We start from the raw sequence: 18,589 nt of genomic DNA, 5'->3' as shown, positions 1-18,589 counted from the left end.
GTGAGTGTGAGTGTGTGTGTGTGTGTGTGTGTGTGTGTGTGTGTGTGTGTGTGTGTGTGTGTGAGAGAGTGAGCCAGCAGGGTTTCCCAGTCCTTCAGTCACTGCAGCACTCCCCTGCTGCCTGTGTCGTGTCGCTGACAAGAAAGGACAACTGCAGGCAGTCTGGCCTGTGTGTGTGTGTAAAGATGTAAATGTGTCCAGTACATCCTCAGTGCAGTGATACATATGCATGCTTTCAGCAGAAGAAGAAGCTGAAGGAGTCTCCGGTGAGTCCGGCTCCCCTCTGCAGCCTCTCAGACCCTCCTCCTCTTCCTCCTCCTCCTCCTCCTCTTCCTCCTCTGAGCCTCAGCCCGCAACGCAAGAGCCAACCCAAAGCCAGACCCAAACCCAGAGAGGTCAGTGAGAATCTGCGGAGTCATCAAGGATGTGAACCTAACCCTTTTGCCTTTCTTTTAGGCTTTATTACGTCTAACAATAACTGCAATAAAAAAACGACATATCCACACTCTTTTGCTTTGTATCTATACAATAATAAAAACACATTTGAAGACAAGGATCCAGATCTATAGTCTGATATAGAATGCATGACTTTAGGCTTCAATAGCCAGGGGATTAACACTTTCATTTGACTTGTTTAGACCTATTATACAAGCTGAGTTCAAAATTGTATTAAAAAGAAAACGTCATCCCGTGCCAAATGCATTAACAGCCTAATTGATTGAAAAATAAAAAAATGTCCCCAATGAGGCGCAAGGGTTAATTATCCTGGCAAGAACAAAATTGGAACATTTAAGTGATGTTCCCTAAATGTGCACACATCCATTTTACCTTCTATGTGTCAGACACACACACACACACACACACACACACACACACACACACACACACACACACACACACACACACACACACACACACACACACACACACACAGTGACAATACGTGTGGAGGTTGATATCTGCTGCTGTAATTAACACTGATCTGTTGGTGAGAGAAGAAGTGAACCTCTCAGAGAGTGTGATTTCTGCGCTCCATCTGCCACCAACACACTGCAGCTTGTTTTGGAAACACTACAGGCAGCCGGAGTGTGTGTGCAGAGTTCTTGGTGGTGGCAGAACATCAGATAAAGAAGATTGTGTATAAAACAGCATAAGCGTTGTAATATGTTGCCGTTTTATCTTTGGAAAGTTTGCGGTGTGTCTGGTGGTTTGGTGAGCGGCAATAAATGAACTTTAAATAGCAGTAGTAGAGAAACAAATACAAAAAAAGGCTTCAGTTTTTCAATGGAGCAAAGCACATCCATGTTTTATCATTAGTCTAAGATGCCTAGTTTAAAAAATATAGCTTGTATTAGAATATTTTACTGCAAAAAAGAGTTGTTTTGTTTGGATCCTAACAAAAAATTGTGAAAATGTAGATCTCTCCTAAGGGGAACGTATCTGCTTTATCGCACTTATCTCCGGAAATAAAGATCAAAATATCACTAAACTTGTACGAGATGTTTCCTGATAGACATTGTATATAATAAACCCAATACTTCATCAATACCTTTGACCATATTTTGAATATATACACTTTAACACACATTAATTAATGGCGGAAATGGAATACAGGAGCCCCTTCCAAAAGAAAAGTTTAAAATTATATATTTTCTAAGATTTGACTTATTGTCGATTTGTTGGATCTTTACTGCTAGGAAATGAAAGCCTTTGTGTGTTTTCTCTGCAGCCTTCCAGAGGGGCGGTGAGCCGGCTGATGGAGAGCATGGCGGCGGACGAGGACTTCGAGCCGAACCAGGACAGCAGCTTCAGCGAAGACGAACTGGTCACACCGCGAAGCAACAGCGTGTCGGAGAGGGTCTCCACACCGGGTCAGTACACACACAAGAAGACAAGGAATAATAGATATTAACAGCTTCAGCTAACAAACAATAGTCAGTTCTACTGCAATGGCTGAACAACAGCTGTGCACGGAGACAGTAGTGTAACTTAAAATTAGGGAATACTGTGTTCCCTTTAGTATTTACTTCCTGTCTGTCTTCTTCGGCTGTTCCCTTTAGTGTTTACTTCCTGTCTGTCTTCTTCGGCTGTTCCCTTTAGTGTTTACTTCCTGTCTGTCTTCTTCGGCTGTTCCCTTTAGTGTTTACTTCCTGTCTCTCTTCTTCGGCTGTTCCCTTTAGTGTTTACTTCCTGTCTATCTTCTTCGGCTGTTCCCTTTCGTGTTTACTTCCTGTCTGTCTTCATCTGCTGATTTCTCTCGTGTTCAGTGTTTTATCCTCTTTCCGGCTCTTGTTCTGTTTACTTGTCCTCGTTTCCTTTGTCCAGCGTGTTTTGCTCTTCTCAAATATGAAAATAAATATTATAAACACAGTTATTTGACAGACTTACAGAAACTAGTGTGTTTTTTTTGGCCACTGCTGATGTTAAAGTGACCCAACTTCTTTGTGCAGATTGATATGACTGCACATAGTCCCTTAGTCAGAGCAGCCGTAGCAGATTTTGAGATTTTTTTTAAATAACCGACCGCTAAATGTGATCAACCAATCAGGAGGCAGTTTTCATGAACAATATGCTTATATACCGCATGGCTCTGTTGTGTTCAGCTCCGGTGCAGTGCGTGTTGGATAAGGACTCGCTGGTGGACGGACTCAAAGTTTTGATCCCGATGGACGACCAGCTCCTGTACGCGGGACACGTGAACACTGTACACTCCCCCGACATGTGAGTACACATCTCAACCTCAGAGGGTAAAACAAAAAGACGCAGTGGAGCACAGGGATTGATGTGCAGCCTTTAATAGTGGACACACACATCTGGTGGCACTATTAAAAGCAGCAAATCAATCAGTGTGCTCCAATTTTGGTTCCAGCTGAAGTTTAGTGTCCTTGATTTTAGCAGTACCTGATTTAGCTGCACGCGCGCTTGGAAAGCCACCAGAGAATAAAAGTAAAGGAGAGAATATTTGAGGCTCTCTCTGCAGGTGCGAACCACAGTTAAAAAGCTTTGATGATTGATCGAATGCTAAAATAAAGCTGAAACGATTAGCTGACTACTAATCCATTTTTTGATAAGCAATTATTCACTGAAGTAATTGTTCATGTCAGAAAGAAAGCTTTCAGCCTCTCAAATATGGAGTTGTACTGCCTTTCTCTTTTTTATGTCATTATGTTTTGCGCTGTCAAAACAAGACATTTCAAGCTAGGCCATTACCTAGCTTTTTTCCAGTCGTTGTGCTAAGCTAGGCTAACCAGCTGCGGGTTGCTTCATATTAACCATACAGTTACTCTTCTCATCTAACTCTGGGCATTAAAACATAGGCATGTTATCCCAAACAATGTCAAAGTATTCCTGTAAAACTGCACAAACCTGCATAAACATTTTATGACAAACATTAAAATCTAATGAGTGGCCTCATTAAAAGAAAACAAAACCCCCTGTTCAGACGGGATTAATATTCCAGGGGGGGATTCAGGTATTAACAGCGCTATGGTCTGAAAAGTATTAAATGACAAAGTACTGCAGTGTTTGTTAGTTATAAACGACACATCCCCCACCCCCCACGAAGCAGTCAGAATCCAGATACCGGTTTAGTGCTTTCCCTGGAAAATACACATGTACACTGCAGAGACAAACGTGAACTTTCCCACTGATTCCCAGACGTTTAACCCGTCCATTTCTCCACATTTCCTCCCTGCAGATACAGCGTGGTGGTGGAGGGGGAGCGAGGGAACCGACCACACATCTACTGCCTTGAACAACTGCTGCAGGAGGCTGTGAGTCAACACAAATCACATCTCTGTTTCTGGTGAAAACTGAAATGTGTAGCACTTGGAAAATAAAAGGATTGCATGCAGTGGGGAAAAATAACTCAGACCTTTTACTTGAGTACCAAAAAAAACGATTTTTGCCTCCAAATGAAAGTGAAGTGGAAATATATAAAGTAGCTTAAAATGGAAATACTAAAAAATGTACTTAATTATGGTCATTTATTTTATGTCTACGACGTAGTAACTTTCCACCGCTGGTTACATGCATGCGTAAAGGCTTGACCTGTGGAATAATGTATATGATTTTTGTGTGCAGATCATCGATGTGAAGCCTCCGTCTGTCCGTTACCTTCCTGAGGGAACACGCATTGCCGCCTACTGGAGCCAGCAGTACCGCTGCCTGTACCCCGGCTCCGTGGTCAACGGTACAGAGCCAGCATCACACACACACACACACGCACGCACGCACGCACGCACGCACGCACGCACGCACACGCGCGCGCGAACGAACGAACGATACAAAAGGGTTTGGGCCAGCTAGTAATGGGACCATATTTGGTATGGGTTTGTATTCTTATTTCCATTCAGTGAATGTAATTAGAATCAGATTGACTATTTATTGCATTGGGAATTTTTTTACTTTTTAAATTAAGAATAAATATATCAAAACACATGCTTAAAAAAGTTTTCCTTATCTCTACAAATGACTCAAAATCTAATTATAACACTTGAGTCTTTTTTTATTTTCACCCTTAACAGGAAGTTCAGATATCGACGAGAAGGATGATCTCATCACGGTGGAGTTTGATGACGGAGACACAGGACGCATCCCGCTCTCACACATCAGACTGCTGCCGCCTGACTACAAGATCCACTGTGAGTACACACACACACACACACACACACACACACACACACACACACACACACACACACACACACACACACACACACACACACACTATCATGTCTATATGTTTGCATGGTTGCTATTCGTGTGTTGATTGGCTTTAGGTGAAGTGTTTTCTCAGTACAGTGCCGCTATCTTAAAGCTATTCTGTTACACAGCTACTTTTTAAACAGCTGTGTGTGTATATACTATAAATACTATACCTAAACACTCTTCCTAAGTGTGTGTGTTGTCCACTTAAGCATGGTTCAGCAGTTGATGTCCACATCAACTACAGTGAGGAAATGATGTCCTCCTAAAGGAGAGAAACAACATGAAGCACCTTGCTGACAACAAATATATGTGTCTAGTACTCAAAACACCTTGTGATATTTCAGCCGTATTTCTCCGTGGGTGCTACTGTTGACTTTGGCAGAAGCTGGTGTAAATATGTTCCTTTTTGCCAGCAAGGTGCTTCTAACATTTAACGAAGGAGTGCACAGAGAAGACACAATCTGATCATTCAGAATTGAGAGGTTTGCAGGTAACAGACAAGAACACGCCTATATTCAGGTGCTGCTTTTCTTGTTAAGAAGCCTGAGTAGCTGCAGTCATGGGGAAAGCTTGAGAAATGTTAAAGGGGCCCTATAATGCTTTTTGAGGTTTACCCTTTCCTGAAGTGTGTTTATATTGGTTCATGTAAATAGTCTGCAAAGGCTAAAGTCCCAAACTTCCTTAAGCTTAGATTGGACTTCTTTGTTTACTTTTAACAATAGTTACTCCACTATGTAACACTCATGCTTATATTGGCTAGCGCTCCAACCAAGCCCCCATTAAGTGCGCCGGACTCTGAGGAAAATATTAGTTGTGGCCAAACGGCGGTACTACACTTCCGTATCAGTCGCTGGGCCCGGAAAGACTTTTTCCCATTGACTAACATTGGGAAAGAGACGTCTTTAAATCGTTGGATAATTTTTTTTNCTCTCTCAAAAGTTGGGCCATTTTGTCTTCATGCACCAATGAGCAGCTCTCATAGGAATGAATGAGGCCCCGTCTCCCACGCTGTATCCAGTTCTTATTATACATCCATGGCTCCAACACATTGTACATGATAGGCTAAGGGGCGGGACATCTCTAAGCGGTTGACAAGTCACAACAGAGCCAGCTAACTAATCAGAGCAGACTGGGCTCTGGTTTCAGACAGAGGGTGAAAAGAGGTGCTGCAGCACAGGCAGTATGAGAACAATAAAGAGCTTTGTGAACATTAAAGCATGGAGACATGTCCCAGTAGAGACACTACATACTGATATGAACCTGAACATCAGCAGAATATGTCCTCTTTAATGTCAAATGCTTAAATCTTCTGTTTTCCTCCAGGTGCCGAGCCGTCCCCTGCCCTGCTGGTGTCCAGCTGCTCCCGGAGGAGAGTCCGTAAATGCAGCAAAGAGAGCAAAGAGGCGGGAACAAAACCTGAAGATAGCGCTCCGAAGATCAAAGGGAAACCTGGTCGCAAACCCAAACCCAAACCAGGTGAGCAAACCGCTTCCTCCTCTCCTGCAGCTTCTCTTGCTTCATTTGGGCTTAACGCTTGACTTTTAGTACCATCATTATTCAACTCACTAATTGTTATTACCAGCCCACGACCCGCTGCTCATCCTGCTAATAGATGATACCCTCTGAGTCTAATTTCACTCGACTGTAATGCATCAGTGAAATCACCTGAAGGGACAACGAGTCTCTCAGAAGTGATTGAGATCTGTTAGAATAATCAAAAAGAGAAAAGGTAATGTTTCCTAAGGGAGGTAGAAATAAAAGAGGGGTTGCTTAGTAACACTGTACTGCCATCATGTTCGACTTTATTCCACAGAAGGTAACGCAAAGTGCTTCACAAACAAAAAATAAAGATAGTACCATGGTCCCCTTCCCTGGGAATAAATACCAAGTAACACATGACTTTGGGATTGCTAAAAACTCTCTTAAAAATCTGAATAAAATGTATAAATTAAATAAGAATATAAAAATGATTAAATACAAAGAAAATAATAATACAATAAAAATAAGAGTTAGTTGGGATTTGCTGCCTTTTTCTCTCCTTTGAGGAATTCAATAGCGGCTTTCACACCAAGCACTTTGCCGTACTTAGTACCCAGCACTTATAACCCCCATGGAACTAAGAGCCGATCGCGTTCACACCGGAATAAGTCCCTGAGGGAAGAATAGGCAAATGAAGCCGCTGACGTCACTTCTTCTTCTTCTGCTTTGGGTTTACTGGCAGGCCACAAACCACTTCACGGCGTATACTGCCACCCGCTGCTGGGACTCCCAGCAGCTTCTACTGAAGCCTTCCGAGTAAATCGCCAGAACGCCGACACCTCCTCATCTCCACCGCTCCCATGTTTTCTTTTGTGTTGCCATAAGTTAGTCTCTCTGCGTTGGTGCGTGGGGCTAATGCTAATGCTAATAATGCTAATGCCAGCAAATACAATGGCGGCTTCCAAAAACTTTTCCGAGTTTTACGGGACGTGGTTTGCAATTCGCCCAGCCAATCAGAAATTGGAACTTTGTTCTCCCCAGGATAGTACCACCTCTCTAGCAGGCACTAAAAATGGGGTAAAAGTTCTCATGAACTAAGTCTTTTTGGTGTGAACGCAAAATCCCAGGAACTATCGGAACTAAACAGGAAAAGTACTGGAAAAATACTCCGGTGTGAAAGCGCCTAATGGGACCAGTAAAGGACATCTCTGGCCAAATGTGTCAACACCTCGTATTAAAAAGAGATGTATTTCACATTAAGAGGACAATGTGTGCCCTACTTCTTCTCCATTTTTAGGAATACTGATAATAACATGCAGATTGTTGATGTCCTTATTCAAACTATTTATCATAAAGACCATTAAAGAAGTCAAATCAAACATGCTTTTCCATCGCCTTTAGATTAATCTTTTTAAAACATCAGACCCAAACAGAAATAGCTCCACGCTCAGAAGGATCTTTCATCAAGCATCTCGTACTTGACTGTGACTGTCATCTCTGTTGTCACTTTAATGAAGACCTCCGTTGTTGTCCAGAGTCTGTTCCTCTAACAAATGATGTGTTGTGTCTAATTTGCTGACGCTCGTCTTGTTTCTGCTGGCTAAGCAGTTCTTCAATGCAATGCTTTCATTTTTAGAGTCGTCTCCTTCATTTGTCTACTTTTCTCCGCACATCACTACAAAAGTCCCAGAGCCACCCCTTGCTTCAATTTATACACTTCATACTTCACCACGGGTAAAAAATGAAGAGGGAGGATCTTTTAAATATACATTCATACACACATATATACCCACTTGTACCAATGTTCACTTATACACATATACACGTACCTGTATACTTATACAAACATACAGTAAGCAGAACTGAAAATGATTGCAGGGAAAACATGCTCATTCTCTTGGCCGTGTTAAAGTTGTATTTATAAGATTTTTCCATATTCAATCCATGTTCTCCATCTATTATCAGCTATGTGTTTTTGTTCTACCTTTCTTTCCTCTTTCCAAGCAGTTCTTAAAGTTTTCAGAATAATTTCCTTTTTCATTTGTCTACTTTTCTCCACGTACAACCACAAAAATCCCGTCGTCACAGAAAGAAAACATCATGGTTTCCAGTAAAGTCTAACCTTTGTGTTGTTTTTCCTCTCAGAGACCTCCGTGAACCCAGACGTCCGGGAGAAAGCTGACCCTCCGTCTTCCTCCAGCGCGCCCGCAGAGAGACCCCCGCCTCCACCCAAGCCTCCCCAGGACAGACCCTCCTCTGTGCAGAAGAACTCTCCGGAGAAACCTCGTCCCGCATCCCGCCCCACGATAGGACCCCATCAGAAACCGGGCCGCAAAATCTCCACTACGTCCCCACTAAGTAGCCCTACTCTTCCACAACCCATTTCCAGGAAAGCCCCCCCTCCTTCTGCGGTTAAACAATCCCGCTCTCTGCCTCCGTCCCTCTACCCCTCCACCTACGGAAAGGTCCTGACGGTGGATCTGTACAGCGAACCCAACCTCAGCTCGTACACAAACCAGCGCAGAGATCGAGAAAACGGCGTCAGTCCCACCTCAAACCGACCGTTAATTAGACCCAATATTACATCGCCCAAGTCTTCATCCAGGCCCTCTTCAGTTTCCTCGCCCAAAACCAAACCCCCCTCGGAGCATCACAGATCGAGCCACAGCTCCGGACTCATACCCGTCTCCATCTCCAGAATGTCATCCAGCAAACCTCTGACTTCCAGACCTTCTTTATCGTCATCCTCCGCCCCCAGACCCAAACTGAAGATGGCGTCCGACCATCTTTCCTCCAGACCCGGCGCCGTCTCGCGGCCCAAACCCAGCTCGGGACAAGGGGACTCTCTGATGAGGCGCAAGTCTTTACCGGCAGAGCCTCTCGTGAAGCTGGACCACGAAGGCGTCACCTCTCCAAAAACCAAGAAGACTAAAGCTCTGATGCTGCTGGAGGGCCGGGGCGTCAGAGCGGATCACACGCCCATCGCCTCGACCAATCAGAAGCTGATGAAGGTGAAACCGAGAGTTGATAGAGAGTGTGTTCTTCCAGAGAAGGACGCTCACTGCAAAGCGCCGATTCTAACAAAGGAGAAGTCGGAGAACCGTGGAAGAGGACAGGAGACGAGGGAAGAGAAAGGTAAAAAGGAGGTAGAGAGGAAGGTGAAGAAGGAGGAATCTCACAGCAGCAGCAGCTCAGAGTCGGAGGAGGAACGTGACAAGGTGAAGAAGAAGAAAAAGAAGAAGAAGAAATGCACCTCTAGTTGCTCGTCCTCCTCTTCATCTTGCTCCGGTTCCTCCTCGTCTTCTTCATCAGGGTCCTCGTCCTCGTCCTCTTCGTCCACCGATGACTCCTCCTGCAGCTCGGATGAAGGGAGGACCTCCACCCCTCCTTCAGTGCCAATCACAGCTCCTCCAGTACAGGAGAAAGCGAAAGAAGAACCAAAAGAGGAAGAGGAAGTGAAGAAGGAGGAAGTGAAGAAGGAGGAAGTGAAGAAGGAAGTGGTGAAGAAGGAAGTGGTGAAAGAGGAAGAGGAGGAAGAAGAAGAAGAGATGTCGCCTCCTTCAGAATCTCCCTCTCCTTCCTCCTCTCCGACGCCTCCTGCTCCCGTCAAACCTGTGAAACCAGCGACCGGGAAAGGCTCCGGGCAGAGGGGTCGCCCTCCCAAACCGAAGCCCAGCGGAGCGGAGGGGAAGGTGGGCAGGCCGAAGAGGAGGGAGGGGGTCCACATGCCCACCACCAAGGAGCTGGCCAAACGTCAGCGGCTCCCCAGCGTGGAGAACAGACCCAAAATATCTGCGTTCCTTCCAGCCCGACAACTCTGGAAGTGGTTCGGAAAACCCACTCAGGTGAGGAATTATTTGACTCCCGTTGTGTGATTTGATTTTTTATTTATTGCCTGTAAAGCACTTCGGTCAACTGAGGTTGTTTTAAATGTGCTATATAAATAAATAAAGATTGAGATTAAGGAAAAACAAGACGAGATAGAACATTCCAGATGTGGAAAAGGTCCGGCAGTGGCACAGTCAGTAGAGGCTTGGACTGTGAGCCGGAGGGTCGCCGGTTCAAGTCCCCGAACAGACCTAAATATGGAGTGTGGACTGCTACTTGGAGAGGTCCCAGTTCACCTCCTGGGCCCTGCCGTGGTGCCCTTGAGCAAGGCACCGGACATAGTAGTATTAAGTAGCATAAAAGAGAAAAACGTAGTTTAATGTTCATGTCTCTTCTACATCAACATGTGTCCCCTCTTCTTCATGTCTCTTCTACATCAACATGTGTCCCCTCTTCTTCATGTCTCTTCTACATCAACATGTGTCCCCTCTTCTCCATGTCTCCTCTACATCAGCATGTGTCCCCTCTTTTCCATGTCTCTTCTACATCAACATGTGTCCCCTCTTCTTCATGTCTCTTCTACATCAACATGTGTCCCCTCTTCTTCCATGTCTCTTCTACATCAACATGTGTCCCCTCTTTTCCATGTCTCTTCTTCATCAAAATGAGCTGATCAGATTTTGGCCAACTTTATGATGACCTCATGATGTTTTGGCGTGAGTAACCATTAGCCAATCAGCAACAAAGGTTTTTGAAAATGCGCTTTTATAACTTGAATATTTTAAGAGCTTGTATGAAATGAACCTGTTTAGTGAGACAAATATAAAAAGACCTGCACCTATCTTTACATGCATCTCTTATTAGATGTTTTATTCATTAGATTCAGTGTTGTTCACATAATAAACTAAACAGATACCGGTACATCTACTAGTTTAGTCCCCAAAATATCATACCATAATTACCGTATACAGTACATGTTCCTTCAGAGAGACTGACATGGAAGTTTTTCTTTTTGTAATTTAATTAAATGTTTTTCTTTTAATTTTATTTTAATGCAGGCAGCATTCAAAATAAAAAATGTCTGTCGCCTCAGCTTCCTCCATCTTTTTCTTCTCTATTTCTTACATTTTGAAGATCACTTTTGCTGTTCTCCCAGTTGTTTCTCCTCCTGATCCATCTCTGGTGGTTTTCGGCCAGGTGTTTGAAGAATCTCTCTTCCTGCCCCTTCAATCTGGCCTCCAGCTGTTGGACTTCAGCCTCCCTGCTCTGTTTCAGAGCCACTTCTTTGAGGACCTGCTTCTGCAGAGAGCTGCAGTCGAGCTGCCAGGCTGTAACGCTCTGACGGAGCTCAGCGTTGGTGTTCTCTGCCTCCAGTCGCAGGAACTTCTCCTTGTCCAGGCTGTCGGATTTCTCCTTGTTGATCTGGTCTGAGATCTCTTTCTCTGCCTCAAACCTTGTGATCATCTCGTCCAGCTGCTCCCTGTGTTGGCTCTCCGCCTCCATCTTCTCCTTCTCAGCGCTGCATTTATCCTCCAAGATTGTAATGAACTGAAGGAGATCTTCCCCTTTCCTCATCAGCATTCTTGCGGTCTCTGTTTTGGCCTGCAGGAGACCACCATGTTTCTGGCTGTCGGATGTCTGCTGCTGGCTTTGTTGGCACAGACTTTCCCTCAGATATGAGATGTCTTCCTCACACTCCATGATGGTGTCAAACTGCTTTATATGCTCTTCAGAAAATCCTGTGTCCCTGTAATCCAGGAGTTCCTCGAGGCGTTTGTCTTTCTCTGCTCGCACCCTGTGGCAAAAGTTATTCCTCTCTCTGTGATACTCAGCGTATAACTCAGTCAGGCCGGATATCTGCCCGTTGCTGCAGGGGATCTGCTTGCAGGCGAGTTCAACGCGATCCACAGGTTTCCCCCTGTTGGGCTGGAAGCCTCGTCTGTCCATGGCACAGTGTGTAGACTTGTGCGAGTGTAGAAGAATGTAGTTGCCTGTCGAAGCTGTGTGTTGTCTTTGTTAGACTGACTGGTTTCTGACTGAATGCGTGTCTATGGCTGACTGCTGGCTGTAGAGTGATTGAAGTCCTCAGAAGAGCCTTCCTGTTTACGTTCAGTGCTCGGTTGTCATGAGAACCAAAGTTCTAGAACTCCAGGTCAAACCCAAACGTTCCATTGGTCCTGGTGCCATGTGTGTCCATGGCAACAAACATCCAATCAGAGAGCTTGATGGCAAAACAGATTTTTATAATTAATATTCAATCTATTTGTTCGACTTTATCACTTTATTAGCAACATAAATGCATTTTTTTCAAATACTTCACATGTACACGGTGCAAATATGTCATTTTCATTACTCATTCATTCATTCATTAATACCTGACTGCATTCCTTATGGCTGAGAGGATTTTCTGTTTCAAACAATGATTATTTTATAAAAATAAGGTTCTTTGTCAGTTTAGAGAGTTTGGAGAGAGGAGTGTCACTGTTGCCAAAGTTTATTGTCTGGGAGTACAGAAGTTAAAAACTTCTGTACTCAAAAAAAACCATTTTTATTCCTTGGCTTTTAACCCAGCATGAGACTCTGTTTCTGTTTGTTTTTATATGCTTCATTGGTTTTGTTGTTTTTATATTGTTATTTATTGTTATTGTTGTTTTATTTTTGTTTTTTATGGCGTGTACAGCACTTTGTTTCAGCTCCGGCTGTTTTGAAAAGGGCTTTATAAATAAAGTTGAGTTGAGTTGAGAAGTTATATAATTAGCGTCTAAAAGATTTAAAATGTCATGACTGAATATTTCCACTATGTGGAAGCAACGTGAGATTTCTTGCTGTTTGAGACTTGGTTAGGCATTAAAACAGAGCAAATCAAGTGTATAGGGTATGTAAATAACATCAGGGTCCTTTTCTTATTATGAGTCACTTTGCTCATTCCTCAATACTGAAGCCCTTTAAAAAACGGTACTTAGACACAAAAAATGCAAATGTAGGGTCCAGGTGAAAAACAAAACAAAGTTACATTTAATAAGTGAAGAAAATATGTAATTGTGAAGACCAAAAACAAAAAATGTTAAGCTTATCCAGACAAAGTGTGAGAGCAAGTATCTTCCTGTAGGTTGTAATGCTGAAAAAACCGATGTCAAACAAACAAAAACAGACAAAACAATCCATGGGGGAGAAGCAAGTACGTCATGTAATACACTGACAAGATGCCATATGTCATAGAAACAATAAAAAACAGCTGTGAGCATTTCAACCCTGCCAGTAAATGGCGCTATATAGACACAGGCCCCTAATGTACCAAATCCCCCCCTCGTTTTCTCTCTCTGACCTGTCCCTCTCCCCCTCTCCCCCCCACAGAGACGGGGTATGAAAGGCAAGGCGAAGAAGCTCTTCTATAAGGCCATCGTGCGCGGCCGGGAGATGATCCGCATCGGAGACTGCGCCGTCTTCCTGTCCGCCGGACGACCCAACTTACCGTTCATCGGACGCATCCAGAGCATGTGGGAGTCGTGGGGCAGCAACATGGTGGTCCGGGTCAACTGGTTCTACCACCCTGAGGAGACTAACCCCGGCAAGAAACTCATCGACAAGAAGGTAGGTGTTGGGAAAATACTGAATGTACTCTTCCAATATCAGAGTCACACATGATAACAAAGGCCCTACGTGACAGGATGTATGATTACCTAGAAGAAGCTCATGAGACACCGTGTTGAACATACGATAGCTATGTTCAACGATTAAACATGATGACAGCCCCTAGGGACATATGACTGTCATGTTTATTGCTTACGCAGGCCTTAGCTAAACATTGAATACTGCTTTGAACCGGTATCCCTGCATCTTGTGACTGTGTAACTCCCTCTCTTGTATATCAGCATGTGAAGGACACTGTTCAGGAACTGGTTGAACCAAATGCTCTGTATTTGATGACTACTTCCATTCTTGAGAGGATAATAAATACATGGATCCTGATTATTGAAGCTCAAGCCGGTGACGAGTGATATTTTTCTAACAGTAGGCGTCAAAAAACTCATGAAGGATCCGGTCACTACTGTACATCCTTTCCTCTGGAATGTCCTGATGCCCACAGATCTTTCCTTCATTGTCCTTTTCCTTAAGTATAAAAACCTGATTTTGGATCATTTTCGTTGTTTTACTGGCAATCGCGACACCAGCAGCTTTTAGCCATGATTAAACGTAATTAAACCTGGTGCCGATTCTTTGTTTATACAGAGTGGGGTAGTGACCGTTGTGCTGCTTTAATATAAAGACTTTGAGGCGGGGATCCTGTTTATTCTATAAAAGATGCCTGTGGTGCATGAAGCCAAAAGAACCTGTTACTCGAAGGCAGAAAATACCACATTTGTCAGGGAGAAGCAACTCATTAGCTTTTTCCTTAAGCCCGCCTCAACAGCTCACCACTCCTTGTCTAGCAGGTGAGAACGAATGAAGGTTCGCTTTTGAAATGTTACACTTTTCGTCTTATGAGTTAAATAAGGGCTTTCAATCATTTTTGGTTAAATATATACGCTGATTAACAAGTCCCATTTCCTAGTGTAAGTCATTAGGCGCATTCACACCGCAGTACTTTCCACAAAGGTCATCAGAACTTAGTTCATGAGACTCTCTAGTTCCATGAACTAAGTACAGATCGCCGTCACCCGGAAATAAGCCTGAGGCGCCGCTCACGCCAGATGAAGCGCTGACGTCACTTCTTCCTTCTTCTGGCGTTGGGTTTTACTGGCAGGCGCACAACTCAGGGCGTATACTCGCCCCCGAGTCCCGGCCGGAAGTCCCGGAGTTGGGGACTGGCTTCAGTAGAAGCTGCTGGGAGTCCCAGCAGCTTCTACTGAAGTGGTTCGCAATCCGCCCAGCCAATCAGAAATAGGAACCTTTTTCTCCCACGAAAGTACCTGCTCTCTAGCAGGGACGGAAAAAGGGGTAAAAAGGTTCTCATGAACTAATTTTAGTTCTGGATTTTTTTGGTGTGAACGCAACATTTCGGAACTATATCGGAACTAAAGTGGGAAAAGTACTGCGGTGTGAAAGCGCCTATTGGGAAAAAGTATTTTTGGCCTGACATGTGTCAAGCTGTAACCACCATTTAGCCACTATGAAAATTTGATTGCGCACTTCCTGGGATTTAGACAATTCTTATTGGTTATTCAGTAAAATATATTTGTGTTTGTTAATTGTTTTCAGCTTGTGGAGGTTTCAAACCCTTTTTAATGTCAGGGAATGTAATTAATGAAAGGGATTTATTTTTAATCCAATCTCATAACTAATAGTCTTCCTCCTCTCTTATTTCCTCAACGCATCTATCATTGTGCTGTGTCATTAAAAAACCATTAGACTTTTTTAGGATTGTATGCACGATTCTTTCATAGCTGTTTAGTAAAAGACTGAACACACATTTAAAAGATTAACAATCTGTCCTCTGCAGAACTGGGATCAGATGTGCGGTCTGTCGTTACCTTCAGCTCTGCACTCCTCCATCAAGAGGAAAGACTTCATGGAGGTGAGAGAGAAAGCGTTTTATATACCTCTGATCTTCTGGCTTTAAAGCCCCGTTAGATTTTATTATAACCATAAAGCTGAGAAAGCTACACTTAGAAAATATGGAAGCCCAAAACGGACTTAAAGGTCACCTATCATGCTATGTTTAGGCAATAGCATAGGTCTCAGATATAAAAATATATAAAAAACATGTCTATGAAGTGTTTTGCTCAAAATACCAAACAGATCACCCATTCTAGCCATGCCTCATATCCCTCTATTTCACTTCCTGTTTCAAAAGTACTGATTTTATTTATAAAGCTTTAAAAAATAAAAGAAAAAATGGATTAAAAATAAAAAGGAGGGGGCTGAGCTCATGCGGGACCCGGCACCTACTGTCTAAACTAAATACTGCGGTGATGAAACACCATATCATGGATTATCAAGGATTATCTCTGAAACAGTATGGAGCTCAAAGGCTTTCTCTCTTGCCGGTTATACCACAAGGTGAGTTCCTTTTTATTTCCTGCTTCTTCACACACATGCTCTCCAGTACAGGTTAGCTCTGAGTGTTAGCGATGCTAATGTAAACACCGACCATATTACGTCCAAAACAGTCGGGCATTGTTTCTGATAGAAACGTTTCTGATAGGGCCATGGGTGTAAAGCCAGCCTACATTTCCGATATTACGTCATATCTGACGCAAATCTGGATCAGCTCCGTTGTAGCCCCGTTTTTAGAGATGTGGGTACGGAGGAAAAGAGAGAGGGTTTTATATTCTGACGCTGCGTGAGTTCCCTAACACACCGGGGGGGGACATCTTTATGTATAAAAGACATCAAAAAGTGCATTTTGCATGACAGGTCCCCTTTAAGATAGTTAAATGTTGTGAATATATTTGCCTGAATACATCAATAAACAGTGATAGTAGCTTAATAGGCAATGGTTGTGTTAACGGAAAGCTTTATTTATTCACTGTTTTATACTTTAAACTTTAATAGGTTAAGAAAAATACATTTTTTTTGGGCCAACTATCAAAACGTTTTAATTATCTTTACAAATAAAATGTATTATTATTATATAAATAATTTCACAATATTCATAGTTCAACAAAATTAGTTTTTTTTATTGTTTTAATTTATAATAGCAAATACATTTCTGAATAAGAATATTTATATGTCCCGGGGAAAGCTCAATTTTAAACTGAAATAAATAAAATAGGAAATATTTGTAAAAACATAAGAAAGTGAAATAAAAAGAAATAAAGATATTTCATATAAACATAAAAAGTAAAATCTCCAATAAAAGATCAAATAAAAAAGATACAAATAACAAGTTAAAGTAGTTATTTAAACATAAGAAGTTAAAGTCACATTAGTAACAAATCTATTACTATTTGCATATATTTAATACAATTCCTTTTTCTAATACATTACTCTTACTATGATCTGATTGGAGTTAAATGAACAACACAACGTTGTTGGACTCCAAACATTGCAGTGAGTTATCTAGTTGGGTAGAAAAGTAGCATGTTTTTGATCCACACTAAATGAAAAGTATATTATTGTACTATTTCAATTCTATTTTATTTGTTTTTATTAGTATTTATTACTTGCACTATTTAATCTGTTTTATTGTGTTGCTCTGTTGGAGGAGCCTGTGACCTAAGACTTTCATCGACATAACTACACTGTAACTATTTCTAATAAAATCCTGTGTGTCCTCCACAGCGCGCCCTCTACCAGTCGTCCCACAGCGACGAGAACGACGTGCAGACGGTGAGCCACAAGTGCCTGGTGGTGAGCGTGGAGGAGTACGAGCAGATGACCCTCACCCGGAAGTACGCCGACAGCGAGGACCTCTACTACCTGGCCGGCACCTACGAACCCACCACCGGCATGATCTTCAACACCGACGGAGTCCCAGTCATCTGCTAAACACACACGAACTCCCAAAACAAAACCAAAATCATGAGTCCAACACTGGTCTGAATCATGACGGATCTTTTAATGACAACACGACAGACTGTTAAACACACCTTCTACTACAGAACAGGAGACACTATAGACAGTATTACAAGGACATCAGTCTCTTTTGCACACACACTCCCCATTTACATTTACTGGTGCTGTGTGGGAAATCTTGAGAACACACACCAGTCTCTTTACTGTAAATATACACACGTGTAAATACTCCACACACACACACACACACACACACACACACACACACACACACACACACACACACACACACACACACACACACACACACACACACACACACACACACACACACACACACACACACACGTTATATAGAGGACAAATACGTGTTTTATTTTCATGTAACAGATTTATGTCAGAGTACTTTTTTCTAAACAGTGGAGAAGCTTTAATGAACTGTGAATGATGAAGAGAGACGGTTGTTATGATGTTGCCGTGGTGATGTTACAGTCACGTTACAGTCATGTTAATGTACAGAACAGCAGGAGCGACAGACAGAGAAACAGACGCACAGGAAGAGACAGAGGTATCCTTTGCTGTCCAACAGAGAGCACCTGCACAGATTTCTAAAATAATAAAACATTTATTTTAACCGATTCAACTCCCCGTGACAATCCTAACTAAACGCAGGCAGACTGTTTGTCCCTCAGAGACTCAGGATTAAAAAGAGAGAAAGGAATATGTTTAAAAGCACTTCCCATTTTCATCCTTGAGTTCCTCGTCTTAAAGGGATAAATCCACCCGAGAACACAATCAAACCAGCTGCTGTTCGAATGTCCTGGATTTTTATAGAGTGCTCATTTTTGCTTTTAAAACAATACTTTGACAAAAAGTGCTACAAGATTCAGGCTGCGGTCGAAAAGTAAAAAGAAATATCAGGACAAAAGTCGTTTCCCTACCACCTTCAATATTTCAATTTGAACAACGCTGTAAAACGAGAGCAGTGACAGGCAGGAGCTGCATTATCGAACCAACGCAGAACAAATCGGGGTTTCTGGAACTGATCTGGCAGAGACAGTTTCAAACAGCTCTTATCAAGACTGCGACGTAGGTACTTCTGGGTAATTCCCAC

General features: G+C 42.8%; 1 protein-coding gene across 1 annotated transcript in view; it reads left to right on the top strand.

Annotated features, from left to right (window-relative positions):
* Nucleotides 1–17,479, top strand: part of LOC104958022 (trinucleotide repeat-containing gene 18 protein) — a gene marked incomplete at its 5' end in the record, with an annotated part of 39,092 nt that extends 21,613 nt beyond the window's left edge. The window contains 11 exons of the mRNA XM_010785716.1: nucleotides 196–395; nucleotides 1,730–1,871; nucleotides 2,604–2,721; nucleotides 3,698–3,773; nucleotides 4,084–4,192; nucleotides 4,527–4,643; nucleotides 6,034–6,186; nucleotides 8,335–10,034; nucleotides 13,372–13,608; nucleotides 15,458–15,532; nucleotides 17,242–17,479. Of these exons, the coding sequence (XP_010784018.1) occupies nucleotides 196–395; nucleotides 1,730–1,871; nucleotides 2,604–2,721; nucleotides 3,698–3,773; nucleotides 4,084–4,192; nucleotides 4,527–4,643; nucleotides 6,034–6,186; nucleotides 8,335–10,034; nucleotides 13,372–13,608; nucleotides 15,458–15,532; nucleotides 17,242–17,448 (3,134 nt within the window). The remainder of the gene's footprint in view (nucleotides 1–195; nucleotides 396–1,729; nucleotides 1,872–2,603; nucleotides 2,722–3,697; nucleotides 3,774–4,083; nucleotides 4,193–4,526; nucleotides 4,644–6,033; nucleotides 6,187–8,334; nucleotides 10,035–13,371; nucleotides 13,609–15,457; nucleotides 15,533–17,241) is intronic.
* Between the last annotated feature and the right edge of the window lie 1,110 nt (nucleotides 17,480–18,589).

This window comes from Notothenia coriiceps, unplaced genomic scaffold (assembly GCF_000735185.1).
Source record: "Notothenia coriiceps isolate Sejong01 unplaced genomic scaffold, NC01 NC01_scaffold00028153, whole genome shotgun sequence".
In the NCBI taxonomy this organism is placed as follows: domain Eukaryota; kingdom Metazoa; phylum Chordata; class Actinopteri; order Perciformes; family Nototheniidae; genus Notothenia; species Notothenia coriiceps.
This window is presented reverse-complemented; position numbering and strand designations above follow the sequence as displayed.